The sequence below is a fragment of the Oncorhynchus gorbuscha genome, linkage group LG26, assembly GCF_021184085.1.
Source record: "Oncorhynchus gorbuscha isolate QuinsamMale2020 ecotype Even-year linkage group LG26, OgorEven_v1.0, whole genome shotgun sequence".
Classification (NCBI taxonomy): Eukaryota; Metazoa; Chordata; class Actinopteri; order Salmoniformes; family Salmonidae; genus Oncorhynchus; species Oncorhynchus gorbuscha.
Window position 1 is genome coordinate 17702090 of NC_060198.1, and position 23822 is coordinate 17725911.

Genomic DNA, 23822 nt, shown 5'->3' on the forward strand with positions numbered 1-23822 from the left:
CATGACAGTAGGTTACATCTATCTAGGTCATGCCAGTAGGTTACAGTAGATTGTATCTCTCTAGGTCATGCCATTAGGCTACAGTAGGTTGTAACTCTCTTGGCCATGCCAGTAGGCTACAGTAGGTTGTAACTCTCTTGGCCATGCCAGTAGGCTACAGTAGGTTGTAACTCTCTAGGTCATGCCAGTAGGTTACAGTAGGTTGCAACTCTCTAGGTCATGCCAGTAACTTGAAACTCTCTCAGTCACGCCAGTAGGTTGTATCTATCTAGCTCATGCCAGTAGGTTACAGGAGGTTGTATCTCTAAGTCATGCCAGTAGACTACAGTAGGTTGTATCCGAGTGGTTTTATCTCTCTTGGTCATGCCATTAGGCTACAGTAGGTTGTAAATCTCTTGGCCATGCCAGTAGGCTACAGTAGGTTGTAACTCTCTAGGTCATGCCAGTAGGTTTTATCTCTCTTGGTCATGCCAGTAAACTATAGGAGGTTGCCAGGCTAGGGTCGTTTGTATCTCTCTAGGTCATGACAGTAGGTTACAGTAGGTTGTATCTCTCTTGGTCATGCCAGTAGGTTGTATCTTCTAGGTCATGCCAGGAGGTTACAGTAGGTTGTATCTCTCTAGGTCATGCCAGTAGGTTGTATATTCTAGGTCATGCCAGTAGACTGCAGTAGGTTGTATCCAAGTGGTTTTATCTCTCTAGGTCATGCCATTAGGCTACAGTAGGTTGTATCTCTCTAGGTCATGCCAGTAGGTTACAGTAGGTTGTATCTCTCTAGGTCATGCCAGTAGGTTGTATATTCTAGGTCATGCCAGTATGTTGTATATTCTAGGTCATGCCAGTAGGTTACAGTAGGTTGTATCTCTCTTGGTCATGCCAGTAGGTTGTATATTCTAGATCATGCCAGTAGGTTGTATATTCTAGGTCATGCCAGTAGGTTACAGTAGGTTGTATCTCTCTCGGTCATGCCAGTAGGTTACAGTAGGTTGTAACTCTAGGTCATGCCAGTAGACTACAGGAGGTTGCCAGGCAAGGGTAGTTTGTATCTCTCTAGGTCATGGCAGTAGGTTACAGTAGGTTGTATCTCTCTAGTCTTGCCAGTAGGCTACAGTAGGTTGTATCTCTCTAGGTCATGACAGTAGGTTACAGTAGGTTGTAACTCTCTAGGTCATGCCAGTAGGTTGTATCTCTCTAGGTCATGCCAGTAGGCTACAGTAGGTTGTAACTCTCTAGGCCATGCCAGTAGGCTAGGGTAGGTTGTAATCTCTCTAGGTCATGCCAGTAGGTTACAAGAGGTTGTATCTCTAGGTCATGCCAGTAGACTACAGTAGGTTGTATCCGAGTGGTTTTATCTCTCTAGGTCATGCCAGTAGGGTATCTTCTAGGTCATGCCAGTAGGTTACAGTAGGTTGTATCTCTCTCGGTCATGCCAGTAGGTTGTATCTCTCTAGATCATGCCAGTAGGTTGTATATTCTAGGTCATGCCAGTAGGGTACAGTAGGTTGTAACTCTCTAGGTCATGCCAGTAAACTACAGGAGGTTGCCAGGCTAGGGTCGTTTGTATCTCTCTAGGTCATGACAGTAGGTTACAGTAGGTTGCAACTCTCTAGGTCATGCCAGTAAGTTGTAACTCTCTCAGTCACACCAGTAGGTTACAGTAGGTTGTATCTCTAGGTCATGCCAGTAGGCTACAGTAGGTTGTAACTCTCTAGTAACTCTCTAGGTCATGCCAGTAGGTTACAGTAGGTTGTATCTCTCTAGGTCATGCCAGTAGGTTACAGTAAGTTGTTCTCTCTAGGTCATGCCAGTAGGCTACAGTAGGTTGTATCTCTCTAGGTCATGCCAGTAGGCTAGGTAGGTTTTAACTCTCTAGTCATGCCAGTAGGTTACAGTAGGTTGTATCTCTCTAGGTCATGCCAGTAGGCTAAGGTAGGTTTTAACTCTCTAGGTCATGCCAGTAGGCTAAGGTAGGTTTTAACTCTCTAGGCCATGCCAGTAGGCTAAGGTAGGTTGTATCTCTCTTGGTCATGCCAGTAGGCTAAGGTAGGTTTTAACTCTCTAGGCCATGCCAGTAGGCTAAGGTAGGTTTTAACTCTCTAGGTCATGCCAGTAGGCTAAGGTAGGTTTTAACTCTCTAGGTCATGCCAGTAGGCTAAGGTAGGTTTTAACTCTCTAGGCCATGCCAGTAGGTTACAGTAGGTTGTATCTCTCTGGTCATGCCAGTAGGTTACAGTAGGTTGTATCTCTCTAGGTCATGCCAGTAGGCTAAGGTAGGTTTTAACTCTCTAGGTCATGCCAGTAGGCTAAGGTAGGTTTTAACTCTCTAGGCCATGCCAGTAGGCTAGGGTAGGTTGTATCTCTCTAAGTCATGCCAGTAGGTTACAGTAGGTTGTATCTCTCTTGGTCATGCCAGTAGGTTACAGTAGGTTGTATCTCTCTAGGTCATGCCAGTAGGCTAAGGTAGGTTTTAACTCTCTAGGTCATGCCAGTAGGTTACATTTGGTTGTATCCAAGTGGAAACGATTATCAACCCAATGTGTAAAGTGTCGAATTTGGTCAACAACAAAATGAATGTCTTACTTGCTACTTAAGTGTAGTCCAACAAAAGTTTCGTAATGATTAAGTTGTTATGTGGACACGGAACATACTGACAACTTTGATAAAAACACAATAGAACTTGTCTCCAGATCGATATGCATATTTATGCTAGTAGCTTAGCATCTCTCTCCATTGAATACAGGCGGATAGAATATCCACAGTGCCACTTTGTGGACAAGGACTCCCCTTGTTTGGGCAAAGAGACATCTTGTCAGTATATACATATTTTTTGGAGTAGCCAACCCAACTCTCACATGGCACTATTGGGGGGCACCGTGTGTAGTAAATCATCACTACATGAAAATCACTACATGCCGTGCCCCCCAGTCTACGGTCAGCAGATAGACCCCTCTCAAATATATGTTAAGTTACTTTTTGGAAACGGAACGGAGAAAACAAGGGGTAGCTTGTTCTCTACGTCGTCTGATTCTAGACATATCAGTCATCATCCAAGGGCCCTCTGTTGAAGAGGTATTGAATATCCAAAGTTAAAAACCAATTTAAGGCGGTACTTACTGGTGTTAATCATATCTCCTTTCTCCTCCTCTTCGACTTCATCTTTCAATGTGACAGTCATCTCCCCCTCATCTTTCACTCCAAAACATGCATCCTCTTTCTCCTCTTCTTTTACTGTAACATCCTCCTCTTTCACTCTGAACGCGTCTTCCTCTTCTTTCACTGAAACTTCTTTCTCTTCTTCTTTCACTGTAACAGACTCAATCTCTACTTCTTGTTTTACTGTCACATCCTCCTCTTTCATGACAATGTTCAGCCCCAGAGCTTCTTCCTCCGTCCAGCAGACCCCCTCTTCTTTAACAGGAGGAGAGTAGTTTAGTGAGCTCATGTTCGGGAATGTTAGCTAGCTAGCATTAGCAACTAGGCTAGTGCTAACTTAACCAGCCAGCTACTATAGCTGACTAATACAAAATAATGTAATATTAAATAGTTTAACAAGTAGATACGACCGAAGTGTGTCTAAAACACAGTAGCTAATATACACCGAAAGCGAATAAATATATTGGATCTTTCGGCTATGTTGACTAGCAAGCTACAGAGGTGGTTGACGAGCTGTTTCTGAAGAACCGTCCACTAGATTATACGTCACGCCTGAAAGACGCACATCGTCGTCTGCTGACTGGAGGGAAAACGCAGTTGAGGATCATATTTTATTTTCAGACAAAGATGATTTTAAATGGATTGAATTAAATAATATTATACTGAGACATACAAAGACCTGAATGTGTTTATTGATTAGTGCAAATAAAAAAATGTTTTACTACAGAACATTTAAGGCAGTTTCATTTAAGTCTTACTAAATCTAAATAAGTAGCTCGCTAATGTTGGTCTATTCTGCTCCAACATGGTGTAACAATACATCATGTAGATGTAAATAATGAACAGACTAAGTCTATACTGCTCCTACATGGTGTAACAATACATCATGTAGATGTATATAATGAACAGATTTGGTCTATACTACTCCTCCTCCTGACTAGTATCCCAGTCCCTGCCGCTGAAAAACATCCCCACAGCATGATGCTGCCACCACCATGCTTCACCGTAGGGAGGGTGCCAGATTTCGCCAGACGTGACACTTCACCTTCAGGTCAAAGAGTTCAATCATGGTTTAATAAGACCAGAGAATCTTGTTTCTCATGATCTGAGAGTCCTTTAGGTGCCTTTTGGCAAACTCCAAGCGGGCTGTCATGTGCCTTTTACTGAAGAGTGGCTTCCGTCTGGCCTCTCTACCATAAAGGCCTGATTGGTGGAGTGCTGCAGGATGGTTGTCCTTCTGGAAGGTTATCCCATCTCCACAGAGGAACTATTGAGCTCTGTCAGAGTGACCATCAGGTTTTTGGTCACCTCCCTGACCAAGACCCTTCTCCCCCGATTGCTCAGTTTGGCCGGGTGACCAGCTCTAGGAAGAGTATTCCATTTAAAAATGATGGAGGCCACTGTGTTCTTGGGGACCTTCAATGCTGCATAATTATTGTTTTTGGTACCCTTCCCCAGATCTGTGTTTTACTCTGACATGCACTGTCAACTCTGGGACCTTATATAGACAGGTGTGTGCCTTCCAATTCATGTCCAATCAATTGAATTTACCCCAGGTGTACTCCAAACAAGTTGTAGATACATCTCAAGGATGATTAATGGAAACAAGATGCACCTGAAAGCAATTTTGAGTCTCATAGCAAAGGGGCCTGAATTCTTATGTAAATAAGGTATTTATGTTATTTACCTATTTTCACTTTTTCATTATTGTGTAGATTAATGAGGATTCTATTTTTTTTAAATCAATTTTAAGATAAAGCTGTAATGTAACAGAATGTGGAAAAAGGGAAGGGGTCTGAACTTTCTGAATGAATTATGTTTTATTTAATTTTTAAAAAGTAACCTTTTATTTAATTCACAAGACAGGAGGGATCAGGAGACACTGTGGCCCCATCCGATGATACCCCCGGACAGGGCCAAACAGGAGGGATATAACCCCACCCACTTTGCCAAAGCACAGCGTCCACACCACCAACTTACCATCCTGAGACAAGGCCGAGTATAGTCCACAAAGATCTACGCCACGCCACAACCCAAGGGGGGGTACCAACCCAGATAGGAAGATCACGTCAGTGACTCAACCCACTCAAGTGACGCACCCCTCCTAGGGACAGCATGAAAGAGCACCAGTAAGCCAGTGACTCAGCCCGTGTAATAGGGTTAGAGGCAGAGAATCCCAGTGGAGATTCAGCCCTAGCAGAGCCCAAGTCCTATGGGGACGTCCTCGAGGGTGTGGATGTTCTCCCCATCAAAGGCCAGCTGGATTTCACTCTCATGGTGAAATGGGCTTTTGCCAATTGTTCAGTGAAGAGTGTTGAAATCTAGGTCAACAAAAGTAAGAAGAAAAAAATTAACATAGAATATGTTCAGCTGTAGTTTTATATAAGCATGCACACCTATGTTTATGAAGAAACATGATTTGTGCATAGGCACACCTTGTCATGTACATAAAGGCCACTCAGGCCGTCTTTTTTTTAAACTAGGGAGTTCAATTAAGAACAAATTCTTATTTTCAATGACGGCCTAGGGACAGTGGGTTAACTGCCTGTTCAGGGGCCGAATGACAGATTTCTACCATGTCAACTCGGGGATTTGAACTTGCAACCTTTCAGTTACTATTCCAACGCTCTAACCACTTGGCTACCCTGCCACCCCAAGGTACAGAAGTAGGGAAAGAGCAGAATCACTGCTGTGGTCTCCAGTCCTAGTAATGTAAAGCAATGATCTTGCCAATTTTATTACAAAATACATTAGAGAAAGGGAAGGAATAAGAGCAAATCCCTCTCCTGTATTGTTCTTCAGGGACTGTCAAAATAGCAGGATGATGTCCTCACCCCTGCCTCGCCTCTCTACCTCTGATAGTCCTTGAATTATCTTTGTATCTATATCCATTCCATGGACTTGATTCATTTCTGAGAAGATCTGAAAAGATCATTTGCACACATTTGTATGTTGCTAGATTTCAGATTTCAGTTTGATTTCAGTTTGGTTTAATGTACACTTCAAATGCAGCTGTCCTACAACTGTACCTTCTTCTTGATCCCAATTGCATTGTGTCCATGTCCTGCCCTATAAGAATTTCAAAGGAAGAGAAAATGTGTCAAAGAACAGTCTTGCAAGCATTAATATATATATATATATATATATATATATATATTGAAAGATAAATGGCATCGACATACAATGTAATGTAAAATAGAAGAACATATTGGAGAAAGCACCAGCCAATACAGTACTGTCATACAGTAACAGTAATGCCATACAGGCCTAATATCACATTTCAAGATATCTTTGTATACAAATTGTTCAATATTATATCAGGCTGACTTAAGATTATACGCAACATTTTGCTGCGTGGCAATACTGTGTTTGGATTTCACTGTATTAATACCGTTATGCATTTGAATCCCATCTCCAGCTACCATCTAAGATATTAATTTCCTTCCACCAGGGGGCGGAGATGTAACGTTTCCAAAATGGGATAGTATTGTACATGTAACGTTATGCCCCCTTGTGAGTTAATAGTATTACATGCTGTAGTATGCTATATAAAGAGGAATACCTCCACTGACGATTCAGTTCGTTGTAACATCTCGTCTGGACAGGTCACCGTCCTTAGTTAGTTAGTCAACGTTAGCTAGTTCATTCTCACAAAGTGAGAATTGCTCTAGATTTGAAATTTACGTTAGTTAGTGTAAAGCCATGTTGGCTTTATGGAAACGATATACAATATATGGGAAAGAATATAGTTGAGGGAAATAATCCAAACCTAGTTGTGCCTAGTTAGGACATAACGTTATTTAGATAGATAACGGTACTGTACTGTAGCTCATACAATGCCGAAGGTCAAACCCGGCTTTCTAATATTTATGGTAATTAACTATAGTAACGTTATGGAAGATATTCACAGAAAGGCATCATTGTCTTCGTTATTCATTATTAGTATGTTGTATTATTATTCTAAATTATTTCGAGACATATTCAGAGCCAAACATCAACCCAACCTCTTATGGCTAGTGGTTCCGCTATAAATTGTTGTTTTGTTCCATAATATCCATTACTAGTGTCCAATTAGCTACTTTTGCTTGCAGGTTTAGCTCACATGTCCAAAAGTTGGCGCTGGTCCAGACGAACTCGGACGAAAACTTCAAAAAGTTATATTCCAGGTTGAATAAATCAAATCATCAAATCAAATCAAATTGTATTTGTCACATACACATGGTTAGCAGATGTTATAGTGCGAGTGTAGCGAAATGCTTGTGCTTCTAGTTCCGACAATGCAGTAATAACCAACAAGTGATCTAGCTAACAATTCCAAAACTACTACCTTATAGACACAAGTGTAAGGGGATAAAGAATATGTACATAAAGATATATGAATGAGTGATGGTACAGAGCGGCATAGGCAAGATACAGTAGATGGTATTGAGTGCAGTATATAGATATGAGATGTGTATGTAAACAAAGTGGCATAGTTAAAGTGGCATAGTTAAAGTGGCTAGTGATACATGTATTACATAAGGATGCAGTAGATGATATAGAGTATAGTATATACATATGAGATGAATAATGTAGGGTATGTAAACATTATATTAGGTAGCATTGTTTAAAGTGGCTAGTGATATATTTTACATAATTTCCCATCAATTCCCATTATTAAAGTGGCTGGAGTTGAGTCAGTGTGTTGGCAGCAGCCACTCAATGTTAGTGGTACTGGTCAAACTAAGTAGAGAATCTATCTTTAGGATGTTATTATCATATATATCCAGTAACGTTCCAACCGGAGCATTCGTTTTTGTCTACAGAGTAATGGAACGCAGGCGATATCATGACTACATCTGCATAACCAGGAAATGGCATTCTGCCAGACCAGTGACTCAAATAGCTGCCATCCGGTCCCACATCACACTAGAGGCTTCATTCCGCGTTCTACTGACTGTTAACATCTAGTGGAAGGCGTAGGAAGTGCGACCAGATCTATATCTTATTTGGATGTGAATAAGCGATGAGTTGAAAACCAACCAGCCCCAGAATGTACACTTCCTGTTTGGAAGTTTGCCTGCCCTATGACTTCTGTTATACTCACAGACATAATTCAAACAGTTTTAGAAACTTCAGTGTTTTCTATCCAATAGTAATATTGATATGCATATATTAGCATATGAGACAGAGAAGGAGGCAGTTCACTATGGGCACGCAATTCATCCAAAGTGAAAATGCTGCCCCCTATCCCTAACAACCTCCCTAACAGGTTAACATTTTTAACTTTACATCCAAACTTGTCACCATCGTTTTCAGTTGAACCCTTCATTTTTAAAGTTGTCGTCGGCTCTATTTACTCTGATTCAAAACATGCCGATTAGCATCAACGATCAAGTCAGCTGCTGCTGCTCCAATACAGTATGAGGTGAGACGGTGTACTGGGTGTTTTATATGACTAAAAGTGTTTCTGTCTTAGAGGCAGTCAAGAAATTGAACAGCAAAGCCACAGAACATAACATAAGCAGAGATGTGGGAGACCACCTCAAGCCCATGTTAGAGCCGGCGGTGGTGTTTACCACTCCTTCAGCAGGCTGGAAAAGTGGGATTGATACTGTTTTGATACTGTTGTTCATACTAAGCGGGACCAAGAGTCTGTTGATTGGTCAATCACTGGGTTAATTTGTTTTGCAATATGTTCAAATCAAATCAAGCTTTATTTTTACAGCACATTTCAGACATGGATGCAACACAATGGTTTCACAGGAAAAAACAATGAAAATAAAGTATATTTAGTATAATAAACAACAACAACTTAAAGACTAATGAGCATCCTAAAGAAATGCCATTGATTCAAATGTTACCCAAAATATAACTTGTTTTTTAGGAGGTTCTGAAAGACACTATGGGGGCATCAATTGAAAATTGACTGGTAACAACAACTGGGACCTAAAAGACACCCACCATGAGACCCACTAAAACTCCCCAAGAAGAGGAAAACAAAAGAAATACCCAAACCAAACGTACAGACAGGAAGCAAACCAAAAAGGTGGTTAAAATAATTTATTTACAATCAATACCATTCACACTTTACAAAATCATATCTCTCATTCATTCTTAATTACTTATATTTACAAAACCAAATCACCAAAAACCAAACAAAAACAAACCTCAGGGGAGCATCGTCCCTCCCCGTCATACGTAACCAATACCTAACCCTTTCCCTATCTCCCCTTCCCTAATCTATCCCCTTACCAAACTCACTCTAACACTCCCAGCCCTAAACCCCCTTTCCACCTCTCCCGTGCCACATGCTTCCCCCACTTCCTCTCCTCCCTCAAATCACCTTCCACCCTTCTCACTATCCCTTCCACCCCCCAATCTCTCCCGGTCTTAACTAAATTCTTCCTGGCTTCCCACAGTCCCTTTTTAAAGAGACTCATGAGAAGCCAGAGCAGAAACCTGTCCCTATCCGTTCCCTTTGCTCTCCCTACGCCTCTCTCTAGCCTAGCCCATGTCAAAACAAAATCACTCCTAACCACACCTAGCATCACCCGTGCCCTAGCCCAGACTAGTCCGGCAAAGGCACAGTCCCAGAAGGCATGGCGCACAGTCTCCTCCCTGCCACAAGAGGATCTTGGACAGGTGGGGGACCGCACCAAACTATACCGGTACAAGATGGAAAGTACCGGCAAACGCTTATGAAGGCTCAACCAATTCAGGTCCTTGAGCCCGTTGTCCAGGCCCCTCGCCTGCACTCCCTCCCAGACCACTGACAAGATGCCCGCTACGGGCGCAGGACTCCCTGCCTGCCTGACCTCCTCGTACAGGTGCCTGTGGTCTAAACCTACTTGGGCAACTTCAACCTCGGGGTGAGCACACAGCCAATTGGCCGCATGACCAAAGTGCCACGGCAGCTGTTCCGCCCGAGGACCCGCGTTAGACCACACCATTACGCTTCTCGCCTGATACGAGAAGAACACCCGCAGGAGGTAACCGGATGGGTGTATCACTGGCTGAGCAAGCTCCGCTAACAAGAAAGAAACAAAAATTGAGTCCAGCTTGAGGGGGAAATGTGGTACCCCCCTACCTCCCTCCCCGATGGGACAGATCATGCGTGCCCTGGCGACCCACTCGCACCTGCCACTCCACATAAACTGAAACACAAGCCTCACTAGAGGCCTCCTCAGACAAGCCGGCAATGGGTAGATGTACTCCAAATACTAAAAAGACGGCAACACATCCACCTTTAGGACCAGGACTTTGCCCATAAAAGACAAATACCTAGCCTTCCACATTGCTAGCTTCCTCTGTATCACTGCGATACGCATGTTCCAGTTTAGCGTCGCTGAGCCGGAGGTCTCAAAATGAACCCCGAGAATCCTCAGGGCCCCTTCACAGAGAGATAACCCCCCAGGCACATCCGTTCTACCGCGCCATCTTCCGAAAAACTTGACGGAAGACTTTGCATGGTTCAGAACTGCTCCCGACGCTCGGGTGAAATCCCCAAAGATGGCAAGGGACCTTGTCAGGCACGAGTCCTTGCACAACAGCAAGGAAGTGTCGTCGGCGTACTGCGTCATCTTAACACGCAGCCCACCACTTCCAGGGATCAACAAGCCTTCCACCCCTGTGTCTGCCCTAATGGCAGCCCCCAGAGGCTCCATGTACAGAACGAAGAGGAGAGCCGAGAGTGGGCATCCATGCCTGACCCCAGACGAGAGGTCAAAAACGTAACCTAATTGACTATTTACACTAACTCGACACCCCGCTCAGACATATAAAGTACGGATCCATCCTATAAACTTCTCCCCAAATCCTAATCTACCTAACACCCTGAATAGAAAAGATCTATTCACGCGATCAAAAGCTTTCGCCTGATCTAGCGCTGCTACCATTAAAGGCAGCCCTCTATCTTCAACCAAAGCGATGGAATCCCTGATCAACTGTAGGTTCCATCTTATAGAGCGGCCCTCTACCCCGCACGTCTGATCCTCGTGGACGACGTGGGGAAGGGCTGTGCGCAACCGGTCTGCTAAAACCTTTGCAAGAATCTTGTAATCTACGCACAGCATGGTCAATGGCCGCCAGTTGCCAAGGTCAGTTGCTTCCCCCTTCTTATAAAGAAGTGACGGCACACCAACAGCCATTGATCCCCCCGGGACCCCCGTCTCAAGGATGGCCTTCAAGACTTCGAGAACCACTGGTCCAAGTATACCCCAAAACTTGAGGTAAAACTCAGCCGGCAGCCCATCCATCCCAGGCACCTTCCCTTTTCCCATCCTCCTAAGAGCGCTCTCAACCTCTTCTAGTGAGATCTGGGCCTCCATCACATCTCTAATGTCCTCTGGCAACCGCCGGGACAAGTGTTCTAAAAACACGTTTCCCTGCTCTCCATCTATTTCCCTTTCATTAAATAAACCTTGGAAATGATCAGTTGTCACCCTGACCATTTCCTCTGGTTTACTTACTATACTACCATTTTCTTCCCTAACTCCATGCATTACCTTCCTACTCTGCCTGGCCCTAGCCAACTTAAAGAACATAGCGGAACAAGTCTCATTATGTTCTAGAAAGCCACTATGCGCACGCTCCAGGAAAGCTCGAGCCTTCTACTCCTGCAGCTCCCTGAGATGCACCTTTAGGGCTGCGAATCTCTCCCAGTCGATCGACCCGCCGAGGTTGCCTGCCTCGTACTCGAGTTCAATTAACCTTTGGATACGATCCACCTCCCTCCTTTCCTCCCTTTTATTCCTTCTACAATATCCTATTATAAAAGCCCTTATCCTCCCCTTAACTAAATCCCACCACTCTAACACCCCCTCGCACATGGACCGGAGGCCGTCAAGCCTCCGAAAGAAACAAAAAAATGCATCAACGAAAGCCCGCTCCTCCAGTATATCCCGATCTAACTTCCAGTACCCCCTACCGAAGAGGCAGACTGGCGACCCCACCTGCAGGAACACCCCGTCGTGATCCGTGAAGAAAACAGGCAACAGCCGCCCAGACAACTGACCCAAAGACCTGGATACAAAAATGTAGTCAAGCCTCCGCACAACCCCCCTGGAGTTGCGCCATGTAGGACCGACCATTGCCGGAGTAGTGTGCAGGCCACCATCAACCAGACCATGGCAAGCCATTAGCCCAGAGATGGCACCTGCACTGCTATCACCGCCTACCCCTAAATCTATATTAAAGTCTCCTATCACCAAGTGCCTGTTTGTAACACACAAGGGCGCCAGACAGTCCACCATCTCCCTCCTGTCTGCCGCCACCTGTGGCCCATACACCCCAATTAACCTATATCTAGCTTCTCTAAACTTAACATCTATCCCCAAAACTCTACCCTGCATTATTACAAAAGTGTTCTCTATTTTAACCTCTCTATGCCCACACAAAATCCCTACTCCTGTTGAGTGCACCCCTCCTATGCCCCAAAAAGATTCCCCCTTATCCCACTCTCTCTTAAATCTACACACATCCCCACCATCCCTCAGGTGAACCTCCTGTAAAAAACAGAAATCAAACCCCACACCCTCTAAATAACAAAAAACCGCCCTCCTTTTAACATTATTCCTTAACCCCCTAACATTTAGACTAAAAAAAGAAAGAGAACTATTCATTTAATTATTAACAACAAATAAAACCCCCCAAAAACAAAGAAAATACAGGACTCACCCGATGCTCCCCTGGTCCATCTCCACCGGCGGGCACGTCCTCTCCTCTCCTGACACCCCCCCGTCCTCCATCCCAACCCATAAGCCAGGCAGTGTGTTGGGTCCTCCCTCCCCACCCACCACCCCCTCCCTGTTTGCCTTGGGGCTGCATGTAGGGGACCCCATCTCCTCAAACAGGAGTTGGGATCCCTCTAGCAAACAGCCCACCGACCCCTCACTGGAGTCATCCACTAAAATGCAAGGGGCTGAGGCAAACCGGGAGGACAAATCACCCCCCCGCCACTCTCTTAGCCCCCCCCACCCCACCCCCTCCCTCTCACTTCCTGCCAAGCTCCCCCTCTTCATCCCTTTCTTCTTTGGTGAAGGAGGTAGCGGGGAGACACAACGTCCCATCCCCGCTAAATCCTCCACCAAATCCCTCATTTCGACCTCTCGGAAGCCTGGCAGGCTGTCCCCCCACTCCTTCCCCCATACCCCCCCCCTCCCACCCCCTCCCCTCCCACCTCCACCCTTCTCCGTCACTGTCCCTGTTCCCTCTTCCACTCCTTCTCGTACCACTGTCCCCTTCTCCCTCTTCTCTGCTCCTCCACGTTCTTCCACCTTCTTTTTAATCTCTCCTTTTTCCTTCTTTCCATCTTCTCTCCTTTTCTCCTCTTCCTTCTTCCCTTCTCCGTCCTTTCCCCTGTGCCATCCGTACAATCCGCGTGCTTCTCAGTCCTTTCCCCTGTGCCATCCGTACAAAAACACCTTCCCACTAACAAGATGGACAAGCCAGCACAGGTGTAACACATACTGACTAACGAGGTGACACCACTCAGTGCATCCTATGTGCTGACGAGCTATATGTGCTGACGAGCGAAACGTGCTAAAGTCCAACCTCAAAACAAAAATTGAAAATCAAATACTAACACCCTAAGACAACAAATATATCCAATATTTCTGTTGGACAAGTTTGCTCACCGCCAACAGAAAACGTATATTTTACATTCCATTTTACATTATAATCAACTACAACGCTTCAACTTCACCAATATAAACATAGTGCCTACTGGCAATTAAAAACAATTATAACAACAATTAAAAACAAGAAAAAACATTTCTAAATAATAATTTTCAATATCTTTTCTCATTTAAATTCTATAGAATCCTACAACTCACTATCTTCTCGAACTCTCGTACCATCGGAACGAGCCCAAACAAAACTCATCTCCAAAACGGAAAAACATGCAGTCCAAAATAAATTGTGATTCATGGCAACTCACTGACTAAACGCAAAACATTTTGACTGCCAACCCTTGAGACAATCAGCAACCAGGTTGTTCTCACCAAGGACATGTCTGATTTCAAGAGGAAACTCCTGCAATATCTGTAGTGACTTTCCACCTCACTGCGGAGCTTCTCTCTCTTTTCAGTGTTCACTCGATAGGCATGTTGTTGGATCTGGGCTCAGTCCCCAATGTCATGCTCTAATACATTTGGGTTGGCACATCTGAGAATGAACCCTGATCTTTTAAAAGCAGAGCAAAAATGTCAATATAATTGTACCCAAAATTGTCAGCTGATTGCATAAATAATTATTACTAAATGTTACATGAATTGTAAATATGAAATATCAAAACCAAATGTACACCCCTTTGTTAATATGTATTGGCAATAATAACTGAATGGTGAGGCATGGAATAATAAAACATGTATCTTTTGTCAGGCTGAATGTTTGAAATATGAGGTGATTTGAGACATACTTATTCAGTAGTGGAATAAAGACAATTAGCATTTGAATGGTCCAAAGAAATGCTGGAGTGATGTAGGATTGTTAATAAAAATTGATTATAGACCAATTCATGATACTGCGTCCATGATTTTCAACATCTTTTCAATTACAATTTTCCTAAATGGGAATAGCCCAATGTCAAAACACAGTTTTAACATGTCCAAATCAATAACCAATATGTAGAAACAGTTTGGGATCAATTGAAAACATAAACATTGAAGAGTAAGTGTAACACAACACTTTTTTTTGTTAGTCACTTTTTGTTGAATCTCATCATCTTCCAAATCAGAGCCTGGATTTCCATATAATGTTGAAATCAATGGAACAGGGGACAAAACAATTAGGGATCTCCATTGTGATATCATTAGAATACTCCTACTACAATGTTAAAACATTCTACATTGTGACATTATTTCATTGATATCATGAAACAACTCCTTCATGTATTTTATGTTTAATCAGAGTATCTCTTCCCCTGTGTGTGTCCGCTTGTGTATAGTCAGGCTGTGTGACCGAGTAAAACTCTTCCCACATTGATCACAACTATAAGGTTTCTCTCCTGTGTGTGTTCTCTGGTGTGTAGTTAGATAGCTAGAAGTAGAAAAACTCTTCCTACATTGATTACCGCTATATGGTTTCTCTCCTGTGTGTGTTCTCTGGTGTTCAGTCAGATGGCAAGGATAAACAAAACTTCTCCCACATTGAGCACAGCCATATGGTTTCTCTCTTGTGTGATGTCTTTGATGTATTTTAAGTTCTACTGAATAGTTGAATCTTTTACCACAGTCAGAGCAGCAGTGGTAATATTTCCTCCATGTGGGTTTCTGCTGGTGTCTCTTGAGGAGTTCTGATCTGGAGAGACATGTCTCTGCCACTTCAGCATCATGTTGTTGTTGAGGCTCCCCAGAGGATCCACGATAGTCACATCCTCTCCTGTGTGAACAACAAAGACAGATGGTTAAAGGCCCACAACAGCAGAAATCCACTGTTTATTTGAGGTAAAAGGTGATGCCCAGAGCGTACCCATGAAGTTGTACAACAATTGACGTCTGTTAAAATATTTTACAATTGTCTTAAGACAGTCAAGCAGTGTGTCAGACGACTTTTGGTCTCCAAAAAAGGCCCCTTTATGTGTTTGCTCAAATTGCGGCACGAGGGCAATGCACACACAATTTGATTGCAGAAACACCTCCCCGATAATGAGGAAACCGCTAGTTATGGAGGTAGTATATCTGGTAATGAGGAAACCACTAGTTATGGATGTAGTGTATCTGGTAATGAGGAAACCACTAGTTATGGATGTAGTATATCTGCCTGGAACAAAAATGGTGAGCTAAGATTTAAAGGGAAAAACTCAGCATTAAAAGGGAGAAACATAATGCACTGATCCAGTGGAAATGTCATAAAATACCTGATTACTTCTTATCCATTGCACAAATAGCCGACAGCTGTGTCTGTCTCAAACTCACTGGAGCGGGAAACTGAGGGCCCAGAATATTTTATACAATGTTGCAAGTTTCGGAGGACCCAGTTGATAGAATGTTTCAAGTTCGTTGTAGACAGGCCATGTGCAGCCAATGTGATTTATAGGATATTTATTTTTATCAGGATATTTTCTACCTGCAGGCTGCAATGTTTCTATTTGTTGGCTTTACACAGACAATTTTTTACATAGTTGGCAATACAAGTTACTTTTAGATTTGTATAAATTACATTTATATAGAATGTAGATTAATCACAGACAATGATTGAGATACTATTATCAATGAAATTAAACTGTTCCATGAAAATGTGCATATGAAAAACAAACTGTCACGCAGATCAGTATAAATGGTAAGATAAATTTGCACTCCAAATGTAGGTTGCCTACTGCTTGTGTAGCCTATTACCAGCAATGTCAGAATTTATGAAGGCCAGCAGGAGGTGGTGGTCTTGTCTTCTGTTTAGGCATATTGATGTTATGGCATGAAAATAAATGGCTGAATATTATACAACGACTTATCAACAGCTCTAACAATTTGACCCCCACAGGAAATCTACATGGGTCAATATAGAATATACTATATAGCCTAGACACCTGGTTAAACTATCATTATGACATCATGGATGGCCAGTCCTTGTATTCATAGTGTAGTGAATTCAGGAGCTGGACTCGATCCTGGGTCCACTGACTGTCAAGCCAACACCTTATAACTGTGACGCCAAGATGTCTGAACTTCTTGACGAGTTCCCAAGGTTTTGTGTTAAGGTTGATACAATAGCTTTCTCTATGAATTTGAGAATGGTTACATTTCTCCAGCCCCCATCCCTCAGCTGTTTACCAAACCAAGTCTCTGGGCAGCCATTTAGTTGCTGTTTAAATACTAGGTTGTCCCTTTAAAAAAGCCACACAACAATCAATCAACCAATCTGCAGTTTAAAATATTGGTAATGTTAATTGGTAATAAGATGATGGATGGGGCTGGAGAAATGTAACTGGTCGCAAATTCATTGACAGACCTATGGATACAAGGACTGACCATCCATGATATCAATATTATAGTTTTAATCATGTTGAGGCGATACAGTGTTGATTTATATTGTTTCTAAACATTGGAGTAAAAAAGGCTTATTTGGGGTTCTGATGGGGTACAACAGTTGAACTAAGCTCATGAAACATATGTTAAATTCTTCAAGAATCAATGGCTATAAATAAATAATTTACAAGTCCAAATATGGATATAGCAATTGAATATTTCCCCTTTAACACCACACATCAGATCAACAACTGCAGAGTTTGTGCTTCTGTTTTTAAGACAGTACTTACTAGTGTTAACCAGGGAACGGTTTCTCAAAACCATCTTATGGCTAAATTCATTGTTAGAACCATTGGATGCCTTAAGATGGCTTTGGGAAACCGGGCCCAGATATCCAGTTTCCTCCTCCTTTTCGATGTAACAGTCATCTCCCCCTCCTCCTCTTTCACTCTGAAAGCATCTTCCTCTTCTTTTACTGTAACATCCGCCTCCTCTTTCACTCTGAACGCGTCTTCCTCTTCTTTCACTGAAACGTCTTTCTCTTCTTCTTTCATGGTAACAGCCTCAACCTCTACTTCTTTTTTTACTGTAACATCCTCCTCCTCCTTTTTCACTCTGAACGAGTCTTCCTCTTCTATCACTGAAACGTCTTTCTCTTCTTCTTTCACGATAACAGCCTCACCCTCTACTGCAACAGCCTCCTCTTCTTTAGCAGAAGGAGAGTATCTTAGTGACCGCATGGTTAGGCTAATGCTAACTTAACCAGCCCGCTAGCTGACTAATAACAACACCCTAAATATTAAAATAAATCTGATAACTAACTAGACGACAGAAATGGGTTGAAAACACGGTGGTTAATAAACACAAACGCGTCTAAAGAGCTTTATTGGTTTGGCTATTTTGTCTAGCAAGCTACGGAGGTGTCTAACTGTTGCTGATGTTGATGTTGAAAGAAGCGTTCCGTCCACTAGAAAATTCGTCACACTAGCAGCATTGCCTTAAAGTCGCACACCGCCCTCTGTTGACTGGAGTGGGTAACGCAGTTGAGTAAAATGTATATTTTATCTTCAGACAACAAGTTAAGGAAGCATGCGTTTTTACTCACTAGTGTAACAATACCGTGTGGTTAAAGACTTAGTAAGCTAGTTGTAGTCACTTTATGGTTACCTAGAAGAACAAACAGTTATGTTTTTGCATATGTATGAACTTATTTAGGGAAATCTTAACTACCCACAATGCACTATTCCCCAACGTCATATGTATGATCAACTCTGTGCTATCGAGTTTGGATGCCAGTGTAACGACAGTTTCTAGTTCGATATTCGACAGATATTCGCGCTTTCAAACCATTTGAGCCACAGACTCCAAATATTGCGCACAACATTGCACAGTTCTTATTTTCACGATTTGGATATTACTTCGCTTTCCAAAGCTAAAACATGTGGAAATGTGATTAGCATTTTGTATTCCTAGTTGACTTAGTTAGGGAGCGTAAACAAAGTACAAACTTTTTTTACATTCAAAATTCAATAGCTCCTTGGTCATGTGATCTACTGACTTCAAACAAGGTTCAGAATGTCCACTGACTACCCTTCTATATTGCACACCATTTAGTTTGTCCAGTTCCATCTCACACGTTTTTACATGAATTGCTCTAAATGTAAAATTTCAATAGCTCCTTGGTCATGTGACGACCTGTCCACTGACTACCCTTCTGTATTGCACACTCTTGTTTGTGTGGTGTAAAATCACAAGGTGTAACATACATTTTTCATAGTTTCAAATGTGCCTTTCCTTGGTCATGTCAATTACACACCTAAGAAGCATGCAGTGGATATACACCCATATTGCATAACCTCTAGTCATGTCTCTTCTATACTGTTGTACATTATTATTAGTTTGACAATTAGGGGGTTCAGTCCAGTGTAATGTTTACCCATTTCTTTAGTATTTATCTACAATAATTGGTAGTTGTAAGTACTTATTTTCTTTGTTTTTTTATTTTTCCACATTATTTATTAACACGTAGGAGAAAGACAGATAATGTCTCATTTCGTTGTTAATATCAACCATAAAGGAAAAGGGCAAAGTACGAGAGTCATGTTATTAATTGTCCAAAGCAGGGACAATGGGTTTGCTGGTCAATACAAATACTGAACATGTAACCACACTAATGATGGCCAGAAAATCAATGAATAGAAATGTTACATTGACAAATTTAACAGAAATTGTAGACCTTTAATCTTTTCCAACATGTCAACAGACACTAAACTTCAAATAAGTATAAAACATTTCAGTGTTAACGTTCTCATTATCCCTGGTTGATGTACATTTCAGAGCCTCTTCAGTGTGGATGGGGTAGAGCATTCATTTTCAACAACAAAGACTGCACTTCCAGTTTGTGTTCTTTACTCTGTTGAACTCTTTTGTCTTCATTCCTAGGCACAGCACATGGAACCTCAGTTGGCATCAATCAAAACAAAACCAAGTGTAACACGTTATAAATAATATTAAATATCAATGCAGTATGACAAATGACGAATTAGCCATCTATTGTGTTATATCATAAATTGTCTTACATGCCGTCACTGTTGTCAAAAGATTAAAAACATGTTAAATAAAGTTACTAACCCTGTCAGTCTTTGGGCCACATCCAGGTTCTTCATCAGTGGTACACATGACGCAGTTGTTGGCTTTGTTGAACTCTGAAATCATAGGCAGGAACTGAACATATGGCTGTCCCACAAAACTACATAACAATAAAGAATTTACATTTCCTTTTAATTAAACGTCATTACATACCAGACATTTTTAGTATATCCTCAGCCATTAATTTGGGAGGGGATGTTGGGGAAGTTCTGTGCAACTTCCTTGGCCATCTACACCAAAAAATAAAATAGAGTTTTTGACCTAATTGTCACATAACAGCGAACCATTCATTATTGAAAATATAACTACAAACCTGCATTACAACTACGCCGCAGCTGAAGGTGTCCTGCTGCATGGTGGGAGTTATTTCCCCTCCTTTACGATTTATGTCCACACAGTCATCTTTCCATGGAAGGATCTTCTAGTTTTGAAATATTCATTTTTTAATGTAAACATAATGGAATTCTGATGAGTTATAGGCAAATGAATACACAAGCCAAATTTGTATGCCGTTTTCCTTATCACTATAATTTAGTAGTAATTTAGTAATAGAGGTAATTTCCTTTATGCCCCATTCTACACACACAGCCTAAATTATAGGCACTGAACCATTTACAGGACAATAATAAAAGTAGCATATAGGATCCAACCTGCTTAAAGAAAGTCTATCACATATGACAGTGCCCACCAAATCTATGACAAAAGAGAATGAATTGTAAACACCAAAGTGTGTTTGTCAAAATAATATTTGAAAATGTCAGTTTTTGAACATAATACTTCTATTTGCAATAGCAATTTATGGTCTATGCAGTTGATATATATTCATGTACCAACACTACATGTAGGACGGACATAAGACATTCCCACAGACTATTTTTGAAATTTATTTTTTACTTTTTATTTCACCAAGATAAAGCAAAGCAGTGTGACATAAACAACAACAGAGTTACACATGGAATAAACAGTCAATAACACAATAGAAAAGTCTATATACAGTGTGTGCAAATGAAGTAAGATTTAGGGAGGTAAGACAATAAGTAGGCCGTTGTGGCGAAATAATTACAATTTCGCAAATATACACTGGAGTGATAGATGTGCAGAAGATGAATGTGCAAGTAGAGATACTGGGGTGCAAAGGAGCAAAAATAAATAAATAAATAACAATATGGGGATGAGGTAGTTTGATGGGCTATTTACAGATGGGCTATGTACATGTGCAATGATCTGTAAGTTGCTCTAACAGCTTGTACTTAATTAAAGTTAGTGAGGGAGATATGAGTCTCCAGCTTCAGTGATTTTTGCAATTCGTTCCAGTCATTGGCAGCAGAGAACTGGAAGGAAAGGCGGCCAAACGAGATATTGGTTTTGGGGGTGACCAAAGGGTGTGCAATGTGTAGGCCCACTGAGTGGACATTCTGAACCTTGCTTGAAGTCACCATGTCACATGACCAAGGAGCTATTGAAATTTTACATTTGGAAAAATTAATGTAAAATCATGTGAGATGAAAATGGACAAACTAAAGGGTGTGCAATATAGAAGGGTAGTCAGTGGACACTGAACCTTGTTTGAAGTCACTAGGTCACATGACCAATGAGCTATTGAAATTCTAAAATGTATAGTCTGAGATGTAAATCCACAAAAAAAAGTGTGCAATTTGTGTGTATGCCATCGGGTATAAACTGGCTAGAACCAGTTTTGAAAGTTTTAGGTTTAATGGTTAAAGAGATATTGAAATTTGAACTGCTGTTGTTGACGTAAAAAACTACAGGCGAATATCCAACCTGAAACTGTCTCTTTGGCTCTAAATATGTCTCAAAATTATTTATATAGTAATATAACATACTAATGAATAACAAAGACAATGATGGTTTTCTGTGAATAGCTTCTACAAAGTTACTAGAGTTAATTACCGTAAATATTAAAAAGCCGGGTTTGACCGTTGGCGGTGTACGAGCCCGTTATCTATCTAAATAACGTTATGTCCTAACTAGGCACAACTAGGTTTGGATTATTTCCCCCAACTATATTATTTCCCATATATTGTATATCGTTTCCATAGAGCCAACATGGCTTTACATTCATTAACGTAAGTTTCCAATCTAGAGCAGTTCTCTTTTGTGAGAATTAACTAGCTAACGTTAACTAACTAACTTAGGACGGTGATCTGTCCAGACGAGATGTTACAACGAACTGAATCGTCAATGGAGGTCTTCCTCTTTATATAGCCTGCTACAGCATGCAATACTATTAACTCACAAGGGGGCATAACGTTACATGTACAATACTATCCCATTTTGGAAACATTACATGGACAATACTATCCCAATTTGGAAACGTTACATGTACAATACTATCCCATTTTGGAGACGTTACATGGACAATACAATCCCATTTTGGAAACGTTACATGTACAATACCATCCCATTTTGGAAACGTTACATGTACAATACTATCCCATTTTGGAGACATTACATGTACAATACTATCCCTTTTTGGAAACGTTACATTTACAATACTATCCCATTTTGGAAACGTTACATGTACGCCCCCTTGTGGAGGGAAATTAATATCTTAGATGGAAGCTGTAGATGGGATTCAAATCCATAATGGTATTAATACAGTGTCTAGACTACCTCTTTTGTATAAATGCCCTTCAGAATCCAAACACAGTATTGCCACGCAGCAAAATGTTGCGTGTAATCTTTCAAGTCAGCCTGATAAAATATTGAACAATTTGTGTACAAAGATATCTTGAAATGTGATATTAGGCCTGTATGGCAGTGTTTTTTTGGATAGTGCTTTCTCCAATATGTCTATTTTACATTCAATTGTATGTCGATGCCATTTATCTTTCAATATTTATTTTATATATATATATTAATGCTTGCAAGACTGTTCTTTGACACATTTTCTCTTCCTTTGAAATTCTTATAGGACAGGACATGGACACAATGCAATTGGGATCAAGAAGGTACATATACATTTAACCTACATAGCAGTCAATACAAAAATCTAGCAGCATACAAATGTGTGCAAACTATATTTTCAAATCTTCTCAGAAATTAATCAAGTCCATGGAATGGATATAGATACAAAGATAATTCAAGGACTATCAGAGGTAGAGAGGCGAGGCAGGGGTGAGGACATCATCCTGCTATTTTAACAGTCCCTGAAGGACAATACAGGAGAGGTATTTGCTCTTATTCCTTCCCTTTCTCTAATGTATTTTGTAATAAAATTAGCAAGATCATTGCTTTACTTTACTAGGACTGGAGACCACAGCAGTGATTCTGCTCTTGCCCAACCTCTGTACCTTGGGGTGGCAGGGTAGCCAAGTGGTTAGAGCGTTGGAACAGTAACTGCAAGTTCAAATCCCTGAGTTGACATGGTCGTTCGGCCCCTGTCGTTCGGCCCCTGAACAGGCAGTTAACCCACTGTTCCTAATCCGTCATTAAAAATAAGAATTTGTTAACTTTTTTTTAAAGACGACCCAAGTGGCCTTTATGTCCAGTATTCCTATGCACAAATCAAATCATCTTTCTTCATAAACATAGGTGTGCATGCTTATATAAAACTATAGCTCAACATTTAAAAAAAATTGTATTAATCTTTTCTTACTTTTGTTGACATAGATTTCAACGCTCTTCACTGCACATCGGCGGAAGCCCATTTCACCATGAGAATGAAATCCCGCTGGCCTTTGATGGAGAGAACATCCACGCCCTCGAGGACGTCCCCATAGGACTTGGGGCTCTGCTAGGGCTGAATCTCCACTGGGATTCTCTGCCTCTAACCCTATTACAGGGGCTGAGTCACTGGCTTACTGGTGCTCTTTTATGCCATCCCTAGGAGGGGTGCGTCACTTGAGTGGGTTGAGTCACTGACATGATCTTCCTGTCTGGGTTGGCGCCCCCCCTTGGGTTGTGCCGTGGCGTAGATCTTTGTGGGCTATTCTCGGCCTTGTCTCAGGATGGTAAGTTGGTGGTTGAAGCTTTCCCTCTAGTGGTGTGGGGGCTGTGCTTTGTGGCTGGGGTTATATCCTTCCTGTTTGGCCCTGTCTGGGGGTATCATCGGAT

The 23822-nt window shown here is 41.7% G+C and overlaps 1 protein-coding gene and 2 long non-coding RNA genes across 4 annotated transcripts in view; 1 reads left to right on the top strand and 2 right to left on the bottom strand.

The window, feature by feature from the left end:
* LOC124015787 (zinc finger protein 501-like) overlaps positions 1–3719 on the bottom strand; it is a 61066-nt gene extending 57347 nt beyond the window's left edge. For both annotated transcript variants that reach the window (XM_046331254.1, XM_046331253.1), the window contains exon 1: positions 3115–3719. In XM_046331254.1, the coding sequence (XP_046187210.1) occupies positions 3115–3442 (328 nt within the window). In that variant the 5' untranslated portion in view covers positions 3443–3719. The remainder of the gene's footprint in view (positions 1–3114) is intronic.
* A 13785-nt stretch (positions 3720–17504) lies between these two features.
* LOC124015852 lies at positions 17505–23445 on the top strand. Its single transcript, XR_006835241.1, has 3 exons — positions 17505–18138; positions 22681–22717; positions 23379–23445. It is a non-coding gene; the product is annotated as an uncharacterized LOC124015852 (long non-coding RNA).
* Positions 19337–20034, bottom strand: LOC124015850. The gene is made up of 3 exons (XR_006835239.1): positions 19899–20034; positions 19728–19801; positions 19337–19534 (listed from the first exon to the last, which is right to left on the bottom strand). It is a non-coding gene; the product is annotated as an uncharacterized LOC124015850 (long non-coding RNA).
* Positions 23446–23822: the final 377 nt, after the last annotated feature.